The sequence below is a fragment of the Tenrec ecaudatus genome, chromosome 7, assembly GCF_050624435.1.
Source record: "Tenrec ecaudatus isolate mTenEca1 chromosome 7, mTenEca1.hap1, whole genome shotgun sequence".
Lineage (NCBI taxonomy): Eukaryota > Metazoa > Chordata > Mammalia > Afrosoricida > Tenrecidae > Tenrec > Tenrec ecaudatus.
In genome coordinates this window covers 9,584,460-9,611,016 of record NC_134536.1, presented here as the reverse complement: position 1 = coordinate 9,611,016, position 26,557 = coordinate 9,584,460, and the positions used below count along the sequence as shown (strand labels likewise).

Sequence of the window (26,557 nt, the reverse complement as noted above, 5' to 3'; positions counted from 1 at the left end):
GGATCATCTTTGAGTGCTGCCCACTCCTTCCTGCCAGTGTGAGTCCACTCCCTCCCTCCACACCTCAGATGGCTCAGCTCCATCCGAGGCAGAGCAAAGTACCCCCACTGTGGTCTCAAGCTGCCCCGCCCACTGTGTCCCCCACTACCCCATGCCCCCATATGCCCATCACCCATATCCTCCTGCCACCTCATGTCCCCTGTCCCCCACCTTCCTTCTGCTAGCCCATACCCCACACTGTCCCATGTCCCTCCCAGTACCCATGACCCCCTGTGCACACCTCTCCCCTGTCTACTTTCTCAATGTATTGCCATATAAATATATGTACATAGGCCAATATCTCAATTTGTATGGATTAGTATATTTAACTATGTACACACCTGTGTTTATACCCCATGCCCTCCCTGTCGGGGCCTGACCAGCCTTGCCCCTGCTGTGCATGCCCTCTGAATTTCCGCTGCACAGGAGGGAACCCTCTTTTGTAGGAGGCGAGGCCTCTTGGTGTCCTGCCCCTTTGCATCTGCAGGTGTGGGTCAGGGTGCCTGGGTCCTGGAGTGACAGGTCTGACAGCAGCACCCTTCTTACCCAGGGTCAGGAGAGAACTGGGGTGGGGGGTGGGGGCGGGGCACTATATCAGCAGCTCAAAGTCACCCGCACTGTGCGGGGGAAGACAAGGCGCCGGTCACAGGTTCGGAAGTCTGTGCTACAGGGTCCTTCCGGGCTGGAATCAGCTCCGTGGCCGTGTGGGGTGTGACCAGCAGATGCCAAAGGCAGAGGAGGCAGCCTGCTCCCAGAGAGAGAGCAGCCTGGGTGCCCCGCAGGGCCACAGGGCCACTCCACGCTGCCCTGAAGGGCTGCCGGGAGTGGGAACAGGGGCTTAGTGGCCTCGGCTTTGGTTTGGATCCTGGCTGCTGCGTAGGGTGACTGGCGAGCTCTGGGTGTTTGGCACCTGTCTCTGGAGTTCTTTCTGCTTGTCTGTGTGTCCAGAGATCTAAGCGCACGGAAAGCCCCAGATCACCCCAAACCCAGACCGGTTCCTGTGGGCTGCTTCCAGCCCCTGCTGAGCCCGTGCCTTCTGGACATTCGGGCTCAGGCTGAGCTCCACGGGGTCTTGACTGGTGGATTTCTCATGAGCAGATTGCTGGGTCTCTCTCTCGAGGCCTGGGGGTGGATCTCAACTGCTCTTGTTCCGGGCTATCACGTCAGTTTCAACTACTAGGGACCACGTGACAGAGTCGACCTGTCCCTTATCAAAGAGGCTGACTCTTAGCACCCAACCTGCACTCAGGACCCTTGGGGGCAGGCTCAGCGTGGGGTTCTCTGAGCACTGTCTGCCCAGGCTCCTTGGGGGCAGGCTCAGGGTGGGGTTCACCCTGTCACTGGGCCTCTCGGGTGGGGGCTCACCCCATACTGCCCACCTCAGGTCCCCACCCTACCCCCAGGGGCCTGAGTTACATAGTGTCAAGACGATCGATCCCACCCCAATCCTGCACACACACCCCTCGAGGACCCTGGGTGAGCAGTGCTGGCTGAACCCCCACAGTGGGCCTACCTTGAGATGCTCAGAGCCAGAGTGAAGCCCAATGGCAAGCCCACCCCTGGGGGACTGCTGTATGAAGTCCCAGGGTGAGCCCATTACTGACTGGCCCTGAGGAACCCACTGACTGCCTGTGAGTGGCTGGGTAGGGACATCACTGCTGTGTGGGATGGGATGTAGAGGATGGTGGTGACAGGCAGGTGGCAGAATCCTGAGGCCACCAACCAGCTTGGGAGGGCAGGGAAGACTTCCTGGAGGAGGAGATGCCAACTGCCCAGTGAGGCCGAGGTACCCTGGCCGTGATGGGGCACCAGACTCTAGGGATGGAGTCGGGGCGGGGTACTGTAGCCCCTCGGTGAAGGGATGATGAGAAGTCTGTGGTCATAGATGGGGGTTGTTTCCCAGTGGAGGGAACGTCTGGGTACAGGGAGCTGGAGTCAAGAGGGACAGGATGGAGTGGCCTGTTGAGGACAGCCTCAGAGAGTGGTGGTAGGTTGAGGGAGTAGGGGACAAGCCAAGGTGGCCTGGAGTCAGGGCAGCGCCACCTTGAAGGCCTGGAGTCGTAGTTAGTCCCCAAGGGGACCTAATGTGTCCCGCCAGGGAGGTGTGGAACTGGGAGGTCCTAGACCATGGGGCAGTGGATTCTGGGGGCTGTGGATGACAGATGTGGGAGAGGGTGTGGGCCTGGGTGGCCCCTGTCCTGCAGGACCCAAACCCTAGGGGCTCAGAACCACTGGAGCTTATAGAGCCCAGATGGCTGGCCTCACCCAGAGCCTCTGCTGTATTCCAGGGCTATACCTGGCAGTATACCAGACATCTGTACCTGGCAGCATATCAGGTTCTATATGGAGGCTGCATACCTGCCTAAACACTGGGCCTATATACCTGACTACATGCAGAGGCTGTGTACCCAACTGTATACCAAGGCCATATACCTGGTTGTATACTAAGGCTGTATATCTGATTGTATACATACCTGAATGAATACCGAGGCTGTATACCTGGCTGCATACAGAGACTGTGTACCTGGCTATACACCTGACTGTATATCAAGGCTGTATACCTGGCTATATACCGAGGCTGTATACTTGGCTGTATACCTGATTGTATACTGTGTTAGGGTTCTCTAGAGAAACAAAACCAGAATGCTAATAATTTTATATATACTTATACCGATAGATCTATATGACATACGAAATAAACAGTTAATTAAATTATAAAGCAGTATAAATGGCTCAGTGAAACTTACTCCCATGAGACACTGGCAGTCCTTCAAGTCTTGAGGGCCGCCAGGTAGTCCTCTGTAGAGCAATTCAGGCTACCTGGGCACAGGCAGCAAACAGCAAGGCAGGTCACCAACAGTCAGCCAGATGACAGGGTCCGACAGTCTGTTTATCTCTCTGCCCTTCAATTAATACCACATGTGTTTATCCGCCAGGTTGGCACAATAAACTAATACCTCGTATACCAGGGCTGTATACACCTGATTTAGTATACCTGGCTGTTCACTGGGGGTGCAGACTAGGACTGTGCTGAGACAGTATCCTGGAACTGTATGTTATTGTTTTCGGTGCCATTGAGCTGGTCCCGCCCCATCGCAAAGCTGTGCACACAGAAGAAAACACTGCACGGTCCTGCGCCATCCTCAATCGTTCCTGTGCCTGAGCCCATGGTCGCAGCCAGTGTGTCCGTCCATCTCCGGGAGGGCCTTCTCTCCCTCGCTGCCCCTCCACTTCACCAAGCACGATGCCCTTCTGCAGGGCCAGGTTCCTCCTGACTACATGTCTGGTAAACGTGAGGTGAAGTGTCACCGTCACCTCCATGGTGACACGCAGCCTCGCCATGAGATAGAATATGGACGTGATGGCCATAGGCTGGGCATGGCTCCCTCGGACGTTCCTGGGAGCTCCCAAAGGACGGGAGGTTTGGGTCTACCCAGAAAGAGCTGGCGATGGCCCTCTGAGAAGGGAGCTGTTGACACCCACTGGGTGACTCTGAGGCAAACACGGTGTGGCCGTGACCCCGGAGGGACCCCCAGATGCTGGCACAGTTCCGTCCGGCTCCGCTGGGCGGTGCTGGTTCTGACCCAGAGCTCTCTCCTCTGTTTCCCTTCCAGGGGGCGCCTCCCTGAGCTTCCTGGTTCTGGTGACCGGCTGCACCTCAGTGGGCAGAATTCCAGAGGCCGAAATCTACAAAGTCACAGCCACCGATTTCTACCCGCTTCAGGAAGATGCCAAGGAGGAGGACCGGCTCTCGGCCCTGAGGAAGATCCTCAGCTCGGGCGTCTTCTATTTCGCCTGCCCCAACGAAGGTTCCAGCTTCGACCTGACGGTGCGCACGCAGAAGCAGGGCGAGGACCACCGTGAGTGCGGCAATGCCTTCTTCTGGTGAGTGCCCAGTTCACTGCCCCGCTCCGCCCCCCCCAGCCACGGAAAACCCGGTAGCGCCCTGCTCTGCTTGGGCAGAACCGACTCCGTGGCCAGTGTGAGGACCAAGATGCGTGGCGTGCTTGCTTGGTCCCGAGGCCATGGTCAGGGTTTGCGTGTCATCAGCTGCTCTGTCCACCCACGGTCCTGGTTACCCATCCAGTGTGCAGACAGGCACCACCGGGCACTGTTCAGGGAGCCCCAGTGTGCAGTGACTAAGGGCTCGGGCGCTCACCGCAAGATGGGCGGTCTGCCCTAACCCACCAGTGGGTCCTCGGAGAAAAGACCCAGAGACCTGGTTCCCAGAAGAAGTTGCTGCTGCTGCTATTTATTGCTAGGTACTGTCCAGTCAGTTCCGACACACAGTGACCACGGACAGCAGGAGACACCGCCTGGTCCTGCGCCATCCTCACCACTGTCATAGTTGTGTTTGCAGGCACTGTGTCCATCCACCTCCCTGGGGGTCTTCCTTTGCCCCCTACGAAGCCCTACGGGGTAGTTTAGCCTGTCCTAGGGGGTGACTGAAAGTTGGAATGGACTTACTGGCTGTGGGTTTGGTGGATCTCTTGGTTAGCAAGCAGCCAGGTGCTGGCCCACCAGGGAGGGCTGCAACTGAAAGCCCTCCCAGCCCCCCCACGTGGGGAAACTGAGTAAGTCAGCTTGCCCAAGAAGAGGTATCTCCTCTGCTTCCTGTGATAAGTGAGGGAGGGAGGGAGAGCAGGACCCACCAATGCATGAGTCAGCTGTTGGCTGTGTGGGCGGGGCCTTGGGTTGGCAGTTGGCTGTGGGCGAGGCCTTGGGGTTGGCTGTTACTGTGTGGGCGGGGCCATATCCCTGGAGCCCCACTATACAGAGTCTACCGAATTCCCCAGTTCCATATGGGACCATGAGACGCAGGTCTCTTCCCTCAGATCAGTGGCCTTTCCAGACTCCCCACTCCCCCATTGAGAGAAAGAGCTGGGGTGCCCTCTCCTCCAGTGCCCCAGTGCTCCTCAGTCCAAATGCGCCTCTCTGGCTGAGCCTTTGTACCTGGCTGCTGGCCCAGAGGTGGCCACTCAGCGTCCACCCCAGGTGCCTGGGGAGAAAGATGAGGCAATCTACTTTTGAAAGACCAGTCATTGCAAACCCTACACACGGAGCACAGCCCCAGCCTGGCATGCCTGCGGACGCCGTGAGGGGGGTCAGTGTGTCCTTGGTCATGTGGGCATCAGGTTTGGAGCCATTCTGGACAGGGTCTGGCCTCTGCCCCTCCCACTGATGTCAAAACAGGGGTCTGCAGACCCTCTCTGAGGATGGGCTCTGGGGTGGAGTTTATGAGGTTCTCTTGGTCCACCGGGTTCTGTGTGCTGAAATCAGAAACTGCTTCATGGCCTGTTCCCAGGGGGCTGCCAGGCCCCGCTGTAGCTGCTCTTTGTGTGGATGGAAGAGGGGTCCTAGGGAGTGTGAGGTCGCTCCTAACGTATCCTCTGGGAGTCCAAGGTCATGCACTTCCACTCCCTGCATACTAACTTGATTGGGAGTTGGGGGGTAAGGGGAAAGGAGAGGATAATGTGGGTGTCTGCAGACCCCAATGCTGAGGGGCTGGCGGTGCCGCCTGGCTATGACATGGGCTCAGACTTAGTTTCTCTGTGTCCCAGTTTCTGCATCTGTAGGATGGGGTTAGGAACCCTACTGAGGATGAAGTGAAAGCCCCGGGTCTACTCAGCCAGCGTAGGCCATGGTCATGTCACCATCATAAGGGAGCCTGGAGGCCCAGGACCCGAAGCAGCGCCGAGACGCTGGCAGAGACGCTGGCACTTGGGTTAAGGTTTACTTCCCTCTCAAACTCTCTTACTGATGGTGACCTGCTGGATGCTCCTCTCCGGTCAAGTCGAGTGATGGTGCGTGTGTGTAAGTTAAACCAGCGTGGGTATGCCGGTTGTGTGGTCACAGTTTTAACTGGTGGGATGTATGATCAAAGAGTGTGGTGTCACGGGGTTAACACCATAGCATCTTTGATACCCCTGAAAGGGCCACTCCTGGTTTTGCTCCTGACCCTGTCATAAGAGGGCTCCTCTTGGGGAAGGGAGAGGTTCCTGGGTAGCACAAATGGTTAACTGTGCTTGGCCTGCTAAATGGAAAGGTGTCTCCCGAGAAGCACCTTGCAAGAAAGGCCTGGCTATCTACCTCTGAGAAGTCAGGCACTGCAAACCTAGCAAGTCACCATGAATGACTTTGTGGCATCTGGCTCACTTGGGGAGAGTCCCTTCCCCCACGGCCCTGTGCATCACAGTGCCTACTGTTGAGGCCTCTCTCTGGGGTGCCTGGATACTGCGGGAGTCCCCAGCCAGTGCCTGCTGTACGGATGGGGGCCCGAGTTCACGAGCCTGTTCTGCAGGAACCAGCTGCTGCACTGGCCCCTGAAGCACCACCAGGTGAGCTGCTCCGACTGGTTGCTGAAGGTGATCTGTGGCGTGGTGGCCGTCCGCACCGTGTACGCTGCGCACAAACAAGCTAAGGCGTGCCTCATCTCCCGCATCAGCTGCGAGCGCGCCGGGGTCCGCTTCCATATCCGTGGTGTCAACGATGACGGCCACGTGTCCAACTTCGTGGAGACGGAGCAGGTCAGTGGCCGGGCCCTGGCACGGTGGGGGAGGGGGCTAGGGGAGTGGTGGCTCAGAATGGTCACACACACACACGAAAACAGACCTGTTGGCATGGACCCCATACTGCCCCCTTGATGAACTCGTGTGCTAGAGTAAAACTGCCCTGTGGGGTTTTCTCTGCTGCATGCTTCCCCTTTTATTTTAATAATTATTTTATCGGGAGCTCTAACAGATCCCGTTAACATTCCATAGTTCAATCACATCAAGCGGTAACAGCTGTCTCTGCTGCAGTAGGTCACCAGGCCTCCATCCCCACCCCCACCCCCTGCAGTGCTATTAGGTTAGGTTCAAACCACCAACCCTCAGGTCAGTGCTGTGGGTGCTGTCAAGTTGGTTCCAGCTCTCTGCAACCCAAACGCACAACACAACCAAACACCGCCCAGTCCTGCACCGTCCTCACCGCAAACCCAAACCAAATGCACTGCCATTGAGGCAATTCTGACCCGTAGGGACCCTTTGGGGCAGGGTAGAACTGCCCCTGTGAGTATCCAAGGCTGGAACTCGTACAGGAGTAGAAAGCCTCATTGGTTCATCCCTCGGAGCAGCTGATGACTTCGAACTCCTGACCTTGCAGTTGGCAGCCCAGCATGTAACCATCCCGCCACCAGGACTACTTGCCGTTCTCACAGTGGTGCTCCCGTTGAGCCTGTTGGGGCAGCCGTCTCGAGGAGGACCTCCCTCTTTTCCCATGATCCTCTGCTTCGCTAAGTGCCCTGCCTTTCTTCAGGAGTGGTCCAGAGCTGTCAAGCCATCCACGGATTCTGGCTGTACTGCTTCCAGGACCAAGGTGCTTAGTGTAGGGATGGAGCACAGGTCTCTTCCCAAGTACTTTGCTTTGAAATGCTCTCTGCCCCGATTCGGCTGCCTCATTTCCAAGTGCGTGGCCTGGGCAAGAGTGGACTCCGCTTGGCCAGGGAGGGCCTGGCGTTTGGGAGTGGTTTCTGGCTTTGGGTCAACTGGAGAAGAGGGTGTGGCAAGCTGGCCGCTGGCTGTGCGGTGGGTATTTTTTGCGTGCCTTCCCATAGTGGGAGAATGTTGCTTCCTGAGGTATTGTTAGCTAAAAGGAACCAGGTGTCCTGGCCTACAGTCACCAAAGGTGGAGTTATTCAGAGAGCCAGTGATGGCTGGACCCTCCTGATTGGACAATCTCACCACACTAGTAAGTAGATGCATCCCGTGAAAGGAGGAGAGAAGCAGCAGGCAGGCTGATGGCTGTCCTCCATCCGCGGACACTTCGGCCGAGACGCAGGCACGAGCAGCCGGGGCTGTGCCAACTGCGCTCCAGCAGCGCTTGGCATCCACGCCGTGGGATACCACCCTCCGCTTCGCTTTTCACGAGCGTTTCCCGCTAACTTTGATGCCCAGAACCCGATGGGCTGCAGTGGGAAGGTGACCCTCGGGGAAGGCCCAGGCAGAGCACGGCCTTCAGTGATGTGCCCGTCCACCCAGGTGAATCTGATGGGGGGCAGCAGCACTGCAGTTCCCTGTCACAGTGGTCGGTCCCTGCGATGGGGCTGGGTGCTTCTGAATCATGGGGTCGGTGAAGAATACCAACCGACGGCCAGAAGAACAGATGCATCTGTCTTGGAAGAAGTACAGCCGAATGCTCCCTGGAAGTAAGGATGGCGAGGCTTGGTGTCCTGGCCTCGGGAGGGGCAGGACACTGGGCCTGGTCAAGCAGAGCATCCATGACCAAAGAGCAAGACGTCCATGAAATGGACTGGCTCCATGGCTGCAACTATGGGCTCAAACCTAAGGATAACTGTAGGGACGGCACAGACTGACCCATTGCTGATCATTTGATAACCCCCGGGGCCTGGGAGAGCGTCTCAAAGCTGTAAACTGTGAGCTGCTGGGATGATTCCGCGGGGCTGCAAACACAGATACCCACACTCTATCCTGGATGATGGGTGGTTACACAGGGTTCTCTAGAGAAACAAAGCCAGGACACTTAATGGTTTTGTGTGTGTGTGTGTGTGTGTGTGTGTGTGTGTGTGTGTGTGTGTAGACAGATAGATACAACATAAGAAATAAACAGCTCATTAGTCCACAGAGCAGTACAAATGGCTCAGTTCAACTCATTTCCGTGAGACAGTTAACATACCGGCAGTCCTTCAACTCACGAGGGCTGCTGGGTGCAAGTCCAGGAAGCAGACAGCTGAGTCTTCTGTGGAGCAATACAGGCAGTCCAGCCACAGGCAGCAAACAGCAGGGTGGGTCACCAACAGTCGGCCAGATGACAGGGTCCGACAGTCCCCAGCTCAAGTGATGTACACACCAGCAGTGTGGAGAAGCAGGTCTCCAAGGAACCTCAAACGATAGCAACACGGTCCACGGGGTGGGTGTCCCACAGAGAGTGTAGCTCACAAGTTGAGGCAGAGAATGAGCTAAGGCAGCCGCACACTGGACTGAGCATCAGGGAGCACGAGAGAGAAAGGCAAGGCTCGCCCAGCCATTTATCTCTTTGCCCTTCAATTAAACTGCAACCTTATTAACCCCACATGTGTTTATTGACCAGGTTGTTACAATAATGCTACCGATCACAACAAGCTACAGTACAAAAGTCAAAAGTGTCCAATCGCCAGGGGGTCTCTGAGTAAGATTTTTTTCTGAAAAGGGGACAGTAGGCCAAATAGGTTTGGGACCCAATGTTGTCAACCTTTGTGGGATCCAGCAGCCACGCCTTTCTCTCTCAGAGCGGCTGGTGGGTTTGAACCACCGACCTGGTTAGCAGCCTCTCACTTGACCAGTGAGACACCAGCACTTAACCGCTGAGTCTCCAGGGTTGATTATAGGATGCTGTGGTTGTCGGGTGCCATCCAGTCCATTCTGACCCATCGCGACACTGGGCACAACACCGTGAAACACCGCCGTCCTCGGAGGGGTTCCCGTGCCTGAGCCCATTGCTGCAGCCACGGTGCCAGCCCATCGCGTCGAGGGCCTTCCTCTTGTTCACCACCCCGCCACTTTCCCAGCAGGATGTCCTTTTCCAGGGACTGGGCTCCCCTGTTGGTACGTCCAAAGTACGTGGGATGAAGTCTCGCCTTCCTTGCCCCTAGAGAACACTCTGGCTATACTTCTTCCCAGCAGACCAACATTAGCCAGGTCCGTCCAGCACGTATCTGAATACTGCCTCCCGGAGCAGTCCTCCGTAGGAGGGGCGTTCGCACAAGAGCCTGCCAGGGCGCAGACGGTGGAGTCCTGGCATGGGATTCCACCCAGGCCTCGGCCGTCCTGGTTGAGTTTGCCGACTGAAGCGGTCACGGTTGCAGATGACGGAGGGAGAGAGCCCGCAGCAGGGGAGCTCGGAAAATAGCGCCGTGGTGTTTTAGGTTTAACTTGCTGGGTGTTTCTGCTCAGCTGGCAATGGACACCGCTCCCTGTGGTCCCTGTTGCCCCCCGAAGTGGCGCCCAGGCCCCTGCCTCTGGGCAGGACACCTCAAGGCAGGCGGTTTTTGTTTTCTTTTGGATCCTGCCTGCCAAGTGAAATGGTTCCTTTTTGGGCCCCGAGCCCAGCTGTGGTGACTGCTTCACCTGGGTTTTTCTATGTAGCCTGCCAGCTGTTCTGGCCCCCGCCCTCAAAATTCTGGTTTATCATTGATCACCTGCTGTGGGCTGGGTGCTGCGCTAGGAACCGGGGCCCCAAGGTGCAAAACATCTTTGAAAGGATGAAAATGACAGAGACCCCTCACCTGGTGACAACCCCAACCCCTCAGTCACAGGAGGAGTGACTGCCAGGCCCCACTGCCTCGGCCAACCTCCTCCTCTTCTTCCTTCACCCCCCCCACCCCCCCCGCGCCTCCTCCTCTCAGCCCTCGGGTACATGAGGCCTGGGTTGTCCTTTTGTTTGCTGGTCCCCAGTGTCATTTCAACCAGTTAAACCAATTGAAAGATGGGGCTGGGTGCCTCGGGGCTTGTCCACTTTTCTTACCAAGTCAGTCACAGGGGAACAACCATCTTCCACGAGCGTCAGCCTTCCCCAGACGAAGTTTAAACACAGAGAATGTTGTTGTTGTTGCAAAGACACAAGGAGGCTTTAAAAGGTCTGTGGGACAATTCCCACGTCTCTCAAGTCTCTCTGTCCATGGACTCATTGAAGCCGCCCCCGACGTAGCAGACGTACCCTGATCCGGCAGTGTCTGCAGGTGCAGTTCAGGGTTCTTGTTCACGTGCTCTGAGCTGGGCACCCACACTCACCCTCCTATTCTAAGGAGGTCCTCCCCTGCTGACAAACTCCCTGTCCCCTCCGTCTCCCATCCAACCTGTTGAGCTGCTGTTGGTAATTCGATCCTATATGGACAGTGGTTGAAAGAGCGCAGGGCCCGAGGCAGACATTTGTCTCTGAATAGATGAGTCATAAGCCGTTTGTAAGGGGATCTTCTCACTTCAGGCTTACAGATGACCTCAGGGCCGGTTTCAAGTGTTCCTCCAGCCTTCAAGGCTTCCAGAATTCTTGACTGTATGAGACCTTGACCTTCTTTCTGTCTTCCATGCCCCTCCCTGTGATCAGGAGTCTTCTAGAGAATCTCTGATGAGAAGTTCCATACGGGTAGTGAGGTGCCATCCATTTCTTCCAGTCTCCCAGTTCAGGAGGGCAATAATCACCCAGCCCATCGCCCTCTCCTCTTCCTGACTCTCCTCCTTTTGCTTCGGAAGAATAAAGGCCGATTGGTGTATCTTTAGTGGTCACGTGCAGGCTTTCCCAACCCTAGCCTCCATGCAGTGAACTAGGAGTTGAGGATAGAAACACTAAAGAGGATATTAGGCAATTAGCTGGGATGTCCCCAAAACCATGACCCTAAACCTGCACGCCACGGAACCAAATCCCATGAGGTGTTTGCGCATAAAGCAGACTCAGAAGCTGCTCTTTTGATTGTTGAGAATATGCCTACCACACAGCCTCTGCCACTTCAACTTTCTACAGGTGACAACTTTCTACAGGTGACAACTTTCTACAGGTGACAACGTTTTGACACTGATGCAATCAGGCTGTGCCGCCCTACCCTGATGGTGTGATTTTGCCATCAAAGGCCTCTGTGTTAGGCAGGGCAGACTAGAGAAACACATCCAGAGACACTCCTCTGTGTATGAGAAAGAGCTTTATGTAAAAAGAGCAATTTTATATGGAGAAAACATCCCAGCCCAGTCCAGATCCAGTCCCCAAGTCCAATATTAGCCCCTATGTCCCATACACATCTGTAAATTCCTCTTCAGATTCACACAACACATGTAATGATGCTGAATACAGGTAGATCGCAGGCCAGTGGGTGGAAAATCTTGTGGATCCAGCAGGAGTGGAAGCATCTCAACGCTGACATGGGTCTCCATGTGGCTGCTCAAGCTCCAGGGCTCTGGCTCCATCAGCGTAGCTCCATGTGGCTTGTCAACAGGAACATGAAGCAGAGAGAGTGTGTGTCCTGCTTCCAGGGAGGAAGACAGGAGTTCCCAGAATCCTCTGGAGAAGGCCCTGCCCACAGGGAGGCCTCATTGGCTATGGCCTGATGGACAGGCTAGACTCCACCCCTTCATGGGTTGACAGGAGATGACGTAACTACCAGAGCCTCTGACACTAGGTATAAGAAGACAAGAACCTGTGGCATAGGCTCGGGGGGTGCTCCTTTGTCCCTGGGGCAGGTCTCTACAGTGTCTTTGCCACTCTCAGTGTTCCACAGACCAGTGGGCACTTCCAAAAGCCATGGCTGGGGGCCTCCAGTGGGATTAGCTCACAGGTGGGTGTCTTCTGACGGCAATAGGTCTCCCCGTGTTTTCAGGTGACCGGTCCAGATCTAGAGGCAGGGTCCTTATCTTCACACAAGACCTTAGAGCAGTGGTTCTCAACCTGTGAGTCTCGACCCCTTTGGAGGGGGGGAGCAAATGACCTTTTCACAGGGGTTTCCTAAGACCATCAGAAAACACATATTTCTGATGTTCTTTGGAACCGCGACACCGCTCCTCTATCCGTCTCCAGATGGATGCAGATGCACCCACATACGAGTGCCCGACATGATGACATCATTGTGCCAACCCCGTCACATACACCCTGTACAAATACAGGTGTATGTGACGGGGTTGGCACCATAATGTACTTTTGTGGGCCAGTCACACGTGTAGAGAGCAGTTATTATGTGGAGAGCAGCTGCTGTGTTGAAAGCAGCAGTATTGGAGGTAAAACAACACTTCATGAATTATAATTACTGGGTAAATGATTTAATTAATGCTATAATCACTGTGCTTTAATTATGCTCAATTTGTAACAATGAAAATACATCCTACATATCAGATATTTACATTATGATTCATAACAGTAGCAAAATTACAGTTATGAAGTAACAATGAAAATAATTTTATGGTAGGGGGGGTCACCACAACATGAGGAACTACATTGATGGGTCGCAGCATTAGGACGCTTGAGAACCCCTGCTCTAGAGGAATATGTGAGAGTGGGCATCCAGCCCACTGCTGCTATAAGTGGTCTCCGTCTTCCTCCTCCAGTTCAGGAGGGATTTCTTGCTCCCATAATCCTTTGGGACCCTCCTAGTTTGTTTAATTTTATCCCTTGTTCCTGTACTGGCTCCTGCTCATGACAGCACGTGGTGGTACAGGCTTGCTCTCCTCAGAAAGAGCACCCTCCTCCCAGAGCAGCAGACAAGCTGACAGGCAGCCAGAAATACCAGCCGGGACCTTGGCCTGCCCTAAGGGCATTTCACTCCGCCGAAATGGGCCATCAGCACAGGCACGTCACAAGCCACAAGGCCTGTGACAGGTTGACTGGTGTATCCCCAAATAATCTTCATTCCCAAAACCCAGAAAGGACTCCTGGTGCCTCACTGGGTTAAGCCTTTAGCTGCCCACTGCAAGGTTGGTGGTACAAATGGCTGAGCCACTCCTGGGAGAAAAGGAGGCGGCCCGCTCCTGTAGAGATTCACGGCTCTTCAACGCAGATGACGCCAACGGCAAAGAAGGAAGCCATGCCTCTCCCCAAACCGAAGCCGGAGCAAAGGCATTAAAAGCCAAGAAGGCCATGCTGAAAGGCACCCACAGCCACACACATAAAAGAAGATCCCCATGTCATCCACCTTCCCCGAAACCCAAGACCCCGAGGCCAACGCAGCCCAAATACCCTCAGCTGGGCCCCTCTGCTCTCCTCAAAATCCCCCTGACCACGGAGTCCACCCTGAAGAAGATGGGAGATAACAGCACACTTGTGTTCACGGTGGATGCCAAGGCCAACAAGCACCAGATCAGACAGGCTGTGAAGCACATCTATGACATTGACGTAGACAAGGTCAGGCCTGACGTTGAGAAGAAGGGGTATGTTCAACTGGCTCCTGACCGTGATGCTTTAGATGTTGCCAGTAAATCAGAATCATCTAAACTGAGTCCAGCTGGCTAATGCTAAATATAAACGTATTCAATACGGAAAAAGAAAAGAAAAAGATGTCCAGCCTCAGGAGGCCAAATGAGCAGTTCTACCCTGTCCTGCAGACTGATTTGAGCCAGAATCAGCTGTAGGGCATTGGGTGGGTTATAGATTAAAGTAGACAACTGTCACTGTCTTCAAGTACATTGTGACTTACAGCGACCCAACAGGACAGGGTAGAACCGATCCTGGGGGTTTCTGAGACTGTAATTCTTTACAGGAGGAGAAAGCCTCATCTTTCTCCTGAGGAGTGGCTGGTGGTTTTAAACTGCTGACCTTGTGGTTAGCAGCCCAACACTTAACTTTCAACACCACTAGGGCTCCAGGTGGGTGATACCTCCAGAGAGAATTCTATCTGGGAATCAGGCTTTTGTTGGGTGAATGAGGCCTGACTCATGTGGATGCAGCTTAAAGTAAATAGCTTTTGAGACCAGGTTAGCGACAGAGAGAAGCAAGCACAAAGAGCTGGCCAAGGGCTGAGGACACGAGAAGCCAAGTGGACAGAGGAACTGTCCCCAAGAACCCCCACCCACTGCTCTCCGGTCAATGGCAACACAGAATGACCCCATATGGGAGTTCTGAGGCTGCAAATCGTTTTTCAGAAACAGTTTTATTGGCATACAATTCACTTATCGTGCACTTAGTTCAAGCACACCAAGAAGAGCCGTACGATCATCACCGTGATCAGTTCTAGGACATTTTCTTCATTCTTGTCCTCATCATTAGCAGCTCCCCATTGCCCCCCAACTCCCCTGTCACACCTGAGGAATTATTCATCCAGTCAGTGTCTCTGTAGATGCACCTCCTGGATTTCACAGACAGGAAAACATTGGGAGGGGGGCTGGAAGAGGAGCTGATACCAAGGGCTCAAGTAGAAAGAAAATGTTTCAAAAATGATGATGGCAAAAAACGTTCAAATGTGCTTGACACAACGGATGGATGGATGGATTATGATGAGTTGTACGAGCCCCCAATAAAATGATTTTTTAAAAAGAAAAACATTGCAATACAAACAAAAACTAACAAGAGTAGCTAAGTAAAACAGATGAAAAGAAGGCAGAAAATATTTAAAACCAGAACAAACTTAAATAGATATTTATAGGAGCAGACAGCTTCATCTTTCTTGCCCAGAGGAGCTGGTGGGCTTGAGCCTGTGACTTTGTTGTTGGCTGTCTAAGACTCACTTAACGGCCCCACCAGGACTTCTTTCCCCTTGAGCAAGCACCCCGAATTCAGACGTCTAGCCTGCAGAACTGTGAGAACATAGATTTATGTTCATTAAAGCCACCTGCGAGGGCATTTCTCACCTAAGAGCACCAGGCATGCCAGACAAGGGTGTCTGCACCCAGCATGCCCATTTGCTGCGAGGTGTGTCCAAGGCCAGCTTCACTTTGGACTGGTCCCTGGTGAGCTGGTCTCTTCCCTGTGGAAAGGATGAGCCAATGGTTGTTTCTGCATCCTGACAGGGTGGCCCGGGGCGTGGGAGAGAGGCAGCCCCACCTGGGGCAAGTGGGAACCACTTCTCGGGGTGCATGAAAGTGTCCTCCTTGGCCCCGTGCAGCAGGACAGACGGGGCCAGGACAGGTGGGAGAGCCTCCGGCCACGTGAGGGAAGGCCAGGGCGTTAGAGGAAGCTAGACGTCCCACTCAGCTCTTGGTTTGGGCTCCTGGGGGGAGCCCTCGATTCTGGGTGTTCCTGGGTTTGTGGACCCCTGGGCCTCCCTTGTCACAGTGTCTGGCTCCCGTGTGCGTGCATGTGCGTGCGTGTGTGTGTGTGTGTGTGTGTGTCTAGTCCACTCTTCTTATGGGACTCCATGCAGAAGGGATTGGGCCTAAGATCCGCCCTCTTCTGGTAACTCATTATCCGAGGAAAGGAGCCCCTATTTCCAAACTGGGTCACATTCACCGAGGTTAGAACTTGCGCACATGCTTGTTGGGGACACCATTTCCTCCACCACCCACGTCCTCCTGGAATGCTCTTGCCCAGGGTCCCCCCAGCGATGCTCCCAGGGGCTCCCCCGGCAGGTCCCGATGGCGGGGCTGGCCATTAGGTGGTTCCTGACGCAGGAACAGACCGGTGTGAGGAGACTGGGCAAGGGGAGGCGGCTGGAGGGGAGGGAGATGCCAGCAGGGGAGGGCTCACCTCGCCTCTCCTCACCACCAGAGCCGCCAACTCCCGCTCCCCAGGGAGCCTTGAATGCTGGCCCGAGCTCAGGAGCAAGCACTTTGTAGTAACAGGGTGCTTCAGTTGGACCCACGTCACTTTCTTTTGGGAACCAAAGTTGTTTTCCAAGTGGAGGCTCCGCTGACGGGCGTTCCCAGTATGGCAGCTCTGACTCAGCCCCCCAAGAGTTCCCGGCTCTGAAGATGCTCCCACTTCCAGACCCAGGAACAGACGGCTCCCTCCTCCAGGCCCTGGGAGGCCCTGGGAACCCTGTGGCTTCTGAAGGTGCCTGCATGTCTTCTGCGGAGCTCCTGGAAGAGTGGGGGCAGGCTCCCCAGTAGAGGAGCCTACAGTGGGGACCCACAGGACCTAAACTTCCTGATGAGTTTGTAACACTAAGGGTGGGGACCCTCCGGGCTTTGATTATGGTGAAATAGCCATTTGCGTGTTGGCTTCAACACACAAACTCACTGCCATCAGGTCAATCCTGACTCGTGGCGACCCTACGGGACAGGGTAGAACTGCCCCTGGGCGTTTCCAAGACTGTCATGCTACAGGAGTAGAAAGCCTCTTCTTTCTCCCTAAGAGTGGTTGGTGGTGTTGAACTGCCGACCTAGCGCTTAGCAGCCCAACTTGTGACCTGTATGTCACCAGGGCTCCTGCTGGGCCTCAGGGTTCTTCAAAGAGAGGGCTTCACAGACCAAGTGGAGGAACTCCTTGAGCTAGTGTAGGGTTACCTCTGCAGTTACATGTCACGGGGCGCAAATTTCAGAACTGGCTGCTTAGTCATTTAGCAACGAGAGACCCCGTACAGAGCCGACTGCCTGCTCTCCGCGGGCAATGAGCTTCTCGTGAATTAAAGCCCACCAGCCAGACGAGGGCGGGGCTTTCTGCTCAGTCAGAGGCTGTCTCCCCTGCAGGCTGTTTGTGTGTGTATGTGTGTACTTGCACATGCGTGGATGTGTGTGAAGGCATGCACATGTGAGTATAGGTGAGAGTGTGTGAGAGGCCGCATGTGTGAGAATATGTGTCAGAGGGTATGAGCGTGTGAGTGCACGTGCGTGAAGGGTTGTGAGAATGTATGGTGGAGTGTGTGTGTGTGTGTGTGTGAGAGAGAGAGAGAGAGAGTGACAGAGATGGACAGAGTGAACCTTCCGCTTCTTCACTGGAAGCCATGAGCCTTTTGCAGGGTGGTGGGGAGACATGCCTGGGGTTCCTACTCTGCAGCCACGACTCGTCCTGCAGAACCACTCCCCCCTCCCCCCGCAGCCCCTCAACAAAGCTTTCGTACCCGACTCCTGGAGCTGAGACGTGGCAGTTGGTGCAGGGGGGCAGGTGGGAATCCGGCGCCCTGGGAGCACACGTGGGAAGCACAGGTTTGCAGCTTGCTTGTCAGAAAGTAGTTTAGCAAAAAGCCTTTCAGCTCAAAGCCAGCTGTCTTCCGTGTCCCCACCGTGTCCCCTTCTGTCCATGGCCTTTGGGTTTTACCCCCATTGCTCTATGAAAGGGGCATCCAGGGTCACCCAGGGCATCCTGAGAGTCAAGTCCAGTGGTGCCTCTACCCTAACTACACCGCAGTGTGCGGGGCTCCCTCCCTCCTGAACATCCCTCTGTCTGGATTTCCCTACCACCTCTTGTGAGTTCCCCCACCCATCCTGTCTTCTCCCACAGCGTAAACCCAGCTCCCTGCGTGCTGACCCTGCCCACTCCTCCTCTCCTCTGTCCCAAGGGCCTTGTCTTTGCGCCCAGGGGGCAGCCCTTCGCCCAGAGCAACAAGAGGGGCTAGGGAGATATTTGAGCAAATCCTGCCCTTGGTCACGATCCTTCATTCATTCCTCCTGGCGCGTGTCCCGTCAGACGCTAACTCCATTGACAGGGATGGACCCTGGGATCACCCTGCTGGGCGGCTGGGCGTCTGGACCAGGTTAGTCATCCACGCTCCTGTCTGCCTCCCCACCAAATTGAAAATCGTGTGTCCCTCTCTAGTGTCTGTGGGTCAGGGAACAAAGAAGGTGGCCTTGGGGGCAGCCTGGGACCCAGCACTAGCATGTCACGGCCACGTGAGAGGAAGGAGGTGGAGGACGTGGTTTTTTCCTTGTCCGGGGCGTCTCCAGAGCCGGCTCTCAGGAGCTGCACACGAACCAGGCATTTGTTGGGAGGAGCCCGTTAGCAGGGTTCATCCAATGAAGGAACCCCCTCCTGTCCTTAAACCAGATCCTGTGGAGTGTCAGCATCCTGGGAGAAGTCCGGCCAGGTTGGTGTCTGTGAGGGAGCTGGGAGCTGGGCTGGTGTGTGGGAATCACTCGTCTGCACAGTGGCAGGGTCACAGGCCACAGGCTTGCTGGCAGTCCCTACCTGGTCCAAATGCACCCACGGGTGCCCTCCTCTGGAGACTTCCCGGCCTTCCTGTCACCCAGGGAAACCAAGGGCCGCTCTGCTCCCCCCCCCACCTGCAGAATGACTAATGCATGGGCCACCTGACCGTGCCCTGCCTTCGCACGGAAAGCTACCCGGTAAGGGAGCAGGCTGTGCCGAGTGGAAAGGGCCCAGGGCCTCGCCGGCCGGCCCTGCCAAACCAGGATACCATTACCCTGATAAAGTCCACTCATCTGATAACAGCGCCAGGCCTGCCCTGACTGTCCGCGTGTCCTCTTAAAAAAACCCTAGTTCTGTGCCCAGAGGCCCGCAGCTCCACTGAGCGCAGGGCCACTCTGGAAAATGGGTGCATGTGCTGGCGGGGGCACGGGGGTGCTATGTGTCTAGACGTTGAAGTGTCATTTGTTTCTATGTAGCGCCCACTCCCCAGGGAGTTTCTGAAAGCCCTGCCGTATGTTCACATAGATCAGGGCACAGCACCAGACTCCTGTCTTCCAAGTTCAAGCTGGTCTGGTGCAGACAGCTTGGCCCTGGAGGCAGCCCTTCCTGAAAACTTCGTCCAGCCCTGAGCCACGAGCCCTGCCATGGAGAGCTGTGACATGGTAATAAGGAGGGGCAGTGAGGACCCCCAAACCTAGGAGTTGTCAAGGATTCCGTCCTGCTCGGATCCACAATCAATGCTCACGGAAGCGGAAGACACGTGCACTAGGCAAATCTACTGTACGATACCTCCTTAGAGTACTGAGAAGCAAGGATGTTACTTTGAAGCTTAAGCACGCCTGACCCACGCCCTGGTATCTCCATGGGCGAATATGCGTGCGTGAACGTCGGGCACTGAAGAAGGAAGGCTGCAGAGGAACAGATAGTGTTGAATCCTGGTTCTGGAGGCGAATACTGGAAGAGCAAACCCAAGTGAGGCCAGGGTGCTCCTCCCAGGCAAGGTCGGCAAGGCTTCGTCTTGTAAGCTCTGGACATGTCAAGAGAGACCCATCCCTGGTGAAGGTCACCCTCTTTGGTGACATAGAGGGGCAGCAACAAAAGAGGAAGGTCCACAGGGAGATGGGTGGACACAGCGGCTACAGCAGTGGCCTCAGGCATGGGAACAATTGTGGAGATGGCACTGTGTGTACAGGGTCGCTATGGGTCGGAACCAACTCCATAGCACCTAACACCAGCGATGACAACATTGGGGGCTCTGGGGTAGAATTGGTGCCTTTCCTGAGTGAGACCCTATTTCAGTTCCTGGCCAATGCACTTCACGAACTGTCCCCACTGTTGGCCAGGGGAGGTTTGCAGGCTGCTGGGATACTAAACAGGCATCGGCAGAGCTGTCCAGGCTGAGACAGACTAGGAAGAAGGGCCTGGAAATCGACTCCCCAAACCAGTCACTGAAAACCTCACGGGTCCCCTGCTTCCATCTGCAACTGGTCTGGTGCATGGGGTCATCTGGGGTCAGGGCTGACTTAATGGCAGCCGACAACACAAGCAGTTCTTCCTGACATCCGAGATGGCCCTTCTCCTGCTCCCAACGTGGGCTGGGGCAAGGAGGGTCTTCAGAGAGGGCCGTTGGGTCGTGCCCTAAGGAGTGCACATGCCCCACCTGCTCCAGCTGACCCTGGAGCAGGGCACTTGGTCATTCTTGGGAGGAGATGTGGGCACCAGGCCTGGGAGGCCACCCAGCAGCCAGCAGGCCCCCTGGCTCCCAGACCCGGGCAGACATTTGGGGCACAGGCAGAAGAGCGGCGCCAGTCCGCAAGCCGCCCTGTGCGCCGACTGGTGTTGGGTCTCAGGCGCAGGATCCGGTTACACGGCCTCAGACTCTCGCTTCCACTGAGGAATCTCTCCCTCTCCGTTTCAGACGATTTACATGGATGATGGAGTGTCGTCTTTTGTCCAGATCAGAGGCTCCGTCCCGCTGTTTTGGGAGCAGCCAGGTCTACAGGTGGGTGAATGACAGCGCCGTGTCCTCTGGGAGATTGTGGCCGGATATTACTTCTGGACCTCGCTGGGCACCAGTCACGAACTTGCTTCCTGGTACCATGTCTGGTCAGCCGTCAGGATGCCTGGGGGTGTGTGTGTATGTGTAGACACACAGTATGTATTGTGTATGTGTGTGTGTGTGTATATGCTTGGGCAGTGTGTGTATGTGTCAGTTGTGTGAGTGTATGTGGGGTTTGTGTGTGTGTGTGTGTGTTGTATACTGTGTATGTGTGCAGGATGCATGGGGTGTATGTGTATGTATTTACCTGTTTGTGTATGTAGGCCTCTGTGGTGAGGGTACGCATGGGCAGGTGTGGTATTTCTATGTGGAAAACACATGTACTGGTTTGGATTGTTGACTGATGAACAGGTACTGGGTTTCCTGGTGGCTTGGGTAAGGTCCTGGGGTGTCTGGAGTGAGGGGACCACATCGACTCCTTAAGTCCTACCCCAAGTTCAGCACATGCTCCAGATGCATTTTAAGGGACTTGACTTGTAGAAGAGCTGTGGCGGTGGGGATGGGGGGAGGAGGCACTGTGGCACAGATCTTTCTCATGGTTTCTAAAAATACTCCTGGCCCTCTCTCAGGGCCTGCTCAGTGCCAGAGGTATTTGGCCTCCCGCCTCCTGGAGAGAAGGCAGGGTGTGAGACTTTGTTCCAGCATCCTGCCCAGTGACTCTCCACCAAGATGGGGAGTCTGGGTGAGGGCGTTGAGATTCCTGGGCATTGAGGCTAGATGCTGCCCGCCCCGCCCCCCCAATCTGAGGGAATGTTGGCCCAGTTCACATACCTGCTCCTCGGGCTGCATCGTTTTCAGCTCTTCTTACTGAGGCTCACGTTACCCCCGGATGGAGCGCATCAGAAGCCATTGCCAGGCCCTGCCTGCCCGGGTGTCAGCCACCGCTGGGCTCAGAGACCTGAGTCTAGAGTTCACTTATTTCAACACCGCCCTGGAGGTGACACGGTGCAAATGTTGGGCTCAGCCCTGGGTCTTGCTGTCAGTCCCTGGGCCGAGCTGGCCGACATGGTTATGCGTCACGTTAGCTCTTGGAGCAAGGACGGGGGACTGAATGTCCCCTTCTGGGAACACACATGGCTGTGTTAACTCACCCTCGGCCTTTCCATCAGAAGGAACCCGACAACCGGCCAGCACGTGGCTCTGGGAAGAACGCCCATAAGGGCAGTGGTTCGCAACCTTCCTAAGGCCGCGACTCTTTAATATGACCCCACCAACCATAATAGTATTTTCATTGCTACTTCATCACTGTGATTTTGCTACTGTTATGTATTAGGCAACCCCTGTGAAAGGGTCCTTTGACACCCCGCCCCCCTCAAAGGGGTCGCGACCCACAGGTTGAGAACTGCTGTCCTAGAGCGTTCCTTTGTGGTGTGTCCATCCCAAATGTGTTTTCATTGTTTGTTAAAAGCCACGTTTATTCAGGTGTAATTTACCTCCCAGACCGTCTGCCCCTGGACTGTACCGCTCTGTGGTGGTTGGACGTAGCTACAGGGTCTAAGATTAGGCCATGGTTCTCACCACCAAAATGCCGGTTTCCATAGGCATCGCTGCGCTCCCCCTTCCTCCCCAAGGCCTCCGGTCACCCACCTCCTGCCACTTTGCTTACTCAGCACCTTCTGAGAGGTTGGGGACTCACTTTCTCTTCCCCCCAGATCTCCCTCCTGTAACCTTGTCAGTTCTGCGTGCAGGGGAAGGAGAAGCGTAGATGGGGGAGTGTCACATGTGAAGCAGGGAGGCCCAGTGGGGTTCCCATCACACTGGGGGGGGCACTCCGAAACCCGGGGGGGGGCCATGCTGCCTAAGGAGTTTGGGAAGGACCCTTTGAGGTTCAGCCACGTCCTCCTCTCGGGATCCTCCACCGGGCTTTCTGGGGCAGGGCTCGGGGCCGCGGTGAGCCCACACTGCTGGGACAGCTGGGAGCACCAGGCGGGGACTCTGCTATATCAGACGGCCCTGAGTGCTGCTAGCAGTCAGTGGGAGTTCGAGTCCACTCAGGAGGTGCCTCAGGAGACGGGCCGAGAGCTCCGTCCTTAATCCCTCCCTGCCTCCTGAGTCTTGGAGCTGCAAGAACGGCTTCCCCTTTTCCAGGCCACTTTCCCTGCGAGGAGCTTCTCAGTGTCCATGTGGCCTTTCCCTCAGTGGTCTACCCCCTCCTCCTCAGTGATCTCCTCCTCAGTGATCTCTGCCTCAGTGACTTCCCTCCTCAATGATCTCCTCCCTCCTCAGTGATCTCCCTCCTCAGTGATCTCCCTCCTCAGTGATCTCCCTCCTCCTCAATGATCTCCTCCCTTCTCAGTGATCTCCTCCTCAGTGATCTCCCTCCTCAGTGATCTCCCTCCTCAATGATCTCCTCCCTCCTCAGTGATCTCCTGCTCAGTGATCTCCTCCCTCCTCAGTGATCTCCCTCCTCAGTGATCTCCCTCCTCAGTGATCTCCTGCTCAGTGATCTCCCTCCTCAGTGATCTCCCTCCTCAGTGATCTCCCTCCTCAGTGATCTCCTGCTCAGTGATCTCCCTCCTCAGTGATCTCCCTCCTCAGTGATCTCCTGCTCAGTGATCTCCCTCCTCAGTGATCTCCTCAGTGATCTCCCTCCTCAGTGATCTCCTCAGTGATCTCCCTCCTCAGTGATCTCCTCAGTGATCTCCTGCTCAGTGATCTTCCTCCTCAGTGATCTCCCTCCTCCTCAATGATCTCCCTCCTCCTCAGTGATCTCCCCCTCAATGATCTCCCTCCTCCTCAGTGATCTCCCTCCTCCTCAGTGATCTTCCTCCTCAGTGATCTCCCCCTCAATGATCTCCCTCCTCCTCAGTGATCTCCCTCCTCAGTGATCTTCCTCCTCAGTGATCTCCCTCCTCCTCAATGATCTCCCTCCTCCTCAGTGATCTCCTCAGTGATCTCCTGCTCAGTGATCTTCCTCCTCAGTGATCTCCCTCCTCCTCAATGATCTCCCTCCTCCTCAGTGATCTCCCCCTCAGTGATCTCCCTCCTCCTCAATGATCTCCCTCCTCCTCAGTGATCTCCCCCTCAATGATCTCCCTCCTCCTCAGTGATCTCCCTCCTCCTCAGTGATCTCCCCCTCAATGATCTCCCTCCTCCTCAGTGATCTTCCTCCTCAGTGATCTCCCCCTCAATGATCTCCCTCCTCCTCAGTGATCTCCTCCCTCCTCTGCGTGGCCCCCTTCTGTCTCTGCCGGGCTGGGAGGCAGAGGCAGGGATGGCTCTCTGTGTGCTCATTCCCACAGGGATGCTTTCTTCAGCTCAAACTCCTTGGTCCTGATTCCACCTCTAGGCACAGTGTACCAGTGCCCATTTTATCTCTGTTGGGTAAACGGGTTATTCTCTCTGTCACGAGCCACCATGACAGTCCACACTGAGAATGGATTCCTCTCCCGATAGTTAACTCCAGACTCCGTTCTTTATCCGGAGCTTTGGTTCCCTTGTCAGACACGGTCTCGGGAGGGTGGGCACGTGTGACAGTCTCCCCCAGGGCCGTCCCCACGGTGCCGGCGGTGCTGGGTAGGCAGCACTGTGCCTGCGCTTCTCTTTGTTCCCCCAAGGACAGGCGGCAGCCGTCACACAGCACTGCGCCAGGAGTGTGGGGGCTGAGGAAGTAAGGCGCTGGGGAGGACAGCGGGCATGGCCAGCCCATGTGTGTCTGGGACCCCGCCAGACCATGGCAGGGCATCGTGGCAGTGCTGGGATGTGCTGAGTCAGTCAGTGGCACAGGCCTGTGCACCTGGGCAGACAGGTTTTTACTCTCCACTCCGGAGCCGTGTGCTTTGGGGATCTTTCTGAAGCCTCGGTTTCCAAAGGACCGGGCCTGCTGCCCTCCGGTTGGTTCCAGCTCTGGCAACACCATAGGGCAGAGTAGCACCACCCCTGGTGGTCCCCGAGACTGTCACCATTACGGGGACAGACTGCTGCATGCTGGTCCCCCCAAGCATCAGCCTTCTAGCACCTTCCAGCAAGCAGCCACCTGCTTGGCCACAGTGCCAGCACACCCACCGCCATCCAAGTAAGTCGGACTCGTCATGACCCGAGGCTTTGTAGACCTTCACAGGGGCAGACGGTCTCAGCTCTCTGCTAGGGAGCAGCTGGTGGCTTTGAACCTCCGACCTTGTGCCCTGGCAGAACAGGGTTACACCCTGGGCCGAGAGCCACAGTATTCCTCCTGAAACCTGCAGACCCAGCGGACTGCAGTCCGAAAGATGGGCTTTCTACTCTACTAAAGGTTTAACAGCTTCAGAGACCCCCGGGGAGTGTGTGAGGGGGGGGTGTCACTGTGAGTTGGCATCGACTCCAGGGCTGAGCTTTTGGAGACCCAGCCAGCACTCGCTCACGGCAGCTGCCATGACGAGCAGACCAGGCCATCATTGCATCTGGGGGTGGAGCACAGTTGCTTTTGTAGCAGCAGCAGCAGCAGCAGCTGAGAGGCTGGCTGTGTCCCCCACGCCTTCGTGAGGGTGTGGGGCAACTCGTGTCACCAGCACCTTCTCTGCAGATACAGGACACCAAGCACCTCTCATGGATGTCAGCTCCCTCCCCGCTGTGAACCCCCCAGGTGGAGCCACTGACTCAACAGGCACTAATTCCACACCTGCTGGGCTGGGGCAGGAGCAGGGGCAGGGGCGGGGCAGGGCAGGGCAGGGCAGGGGCAGGGCTGTGCATGGGCCCTGTCACTGGAGTGGTGCGGGAGGAAGGCTGAGGCTCCTGTGTTGGTGTCAGGGGCAGCTAGCTGCTCCACTCTGCAGAGGCAGGGTTTCCTGCTCAAGGGGGCGGGGCCGGAGGGGAGGGGTGGCAGCTGTCCCCTGGGAACAGTGCCCACAGCCCATCCTGACCCAGCCGCTTCGAGCCCTACCCATGAGGGGACATGAGGACGTGAGAGTGTGGAGGCGGGCAGGGCCACAGCAAGACAGCCTCTGGGTGTTGAGGGTCCCCGCGTCCCCCCAGGAACAGCCAGAGGGGAGGCGCTCGGCTCTGTTGCCCTTCTGAGACCCCCTGAGACCCACCCCAGAGACCCAGTCGCATGCCACAGAGGACAATGTTGGGGGGCAGGACAGGCATCGGTATTTTCAAAAGACCTCTGGGTGGTTCTCTGAGGACTGGGGTGCCCCCTCATCTGCACCGACAGTTGCTCATTAGAAGCGAGGCGGCGGCTCACAAACTTCAGACGTGCGGTCAGGAGAGGCCATTTCCCGGGAAAAAACATCATGCTCAATAAAGTTGACGGGCAGCAAAGAAGAGGCAAGACAGGAGGACCAGGGACCGCAAGCTCAAAGGTCACGATCGTGAGGGCGGTGCAGGACCGGGGGTCGTGTCCTTCTAGGCACATGGTCGGGTGGCCGTGAGTGGGAACCCGCGTGAAAGCACCTCCCAGAAACTGGTGGCTCCCGTGTGCAGCAGCTTGGGTACTCCGCCCGTCACCAGTGCTCTGGGAGGGGGACAGGAAGACTGGACATTTGGGTGGCTCATTTCCATGGGGTACATCCTGCCAAGTGGAGGTCACTGAGCTCTGATTGGAAAGAGATGCTTGCACCAGGCCTGGCCGCTGGTCAGTGATGCTGGTGCCAAGGGCCCAGGGCAGTGGTTCTCAGCCTTCCTCATGCCATGACCCTTTCATACAATTCCTCAGGTGGCGGTGATCCCCCAAGCATAACATTATTTTCGTTACTACTTCATCACTGTCATTTTGCCACTGTTATGAATCATCATGTACATATCTGATATGCAGGCTGCATTTTCATGGTTACACATTGAACATCATTAAAGTGTAGTGATTCATCACAAAGAACATGTCATTATAGATTGTGAAATATTGATATCTAATGATAAATAAGTGAAATTTTGTCTGGAAGCATGGTGTAGCATGGGTAACAGTCTCAATATCACAACAGTCAACGGCAGTGCTACAATTTGCGACAGCATGCATAAAAAGCCAGCGTCAATGCCAAGGTTGAGTTAGCTTCTTTCTCACCAGGTCAGCATCTCTGC

The 26,557-nt window shown here is 55.7% G+C and overlaps 1 protein-coding gene across 2 annotated transcripts in view; it reads left to right on the top strand.

Annotated features, from left to right (window-relative positions):
• SYNJ2 (synaptojanin 2) overlaps positions 1 to 26,557 on the top strand; it is a 128,486-nt gene that overhangs the window by 45,029 nt on the left and 56,900 nt on the right. For both annotated transcript variants that reach the window (XM_075554328.1, XM_075554329.1), the window contains exons 3-5: positions 3,654 to 3,924; positions 6,341 to 6,566; positions 20,426 to 20,509. In XM_075554328.1, coding sequence (XP_075410443.1) covers positions 3,654 to 3,924; positions 6,341 to 6,566; positions 20,426 to 20,509 — 581 coding nt within the window. The remainder of the gene's footprint in view (positions 1 to 3,653; positions 3,925 to 6,340; positions 6,567 to 20,425; positions 20,510 to 26,557) is intronic.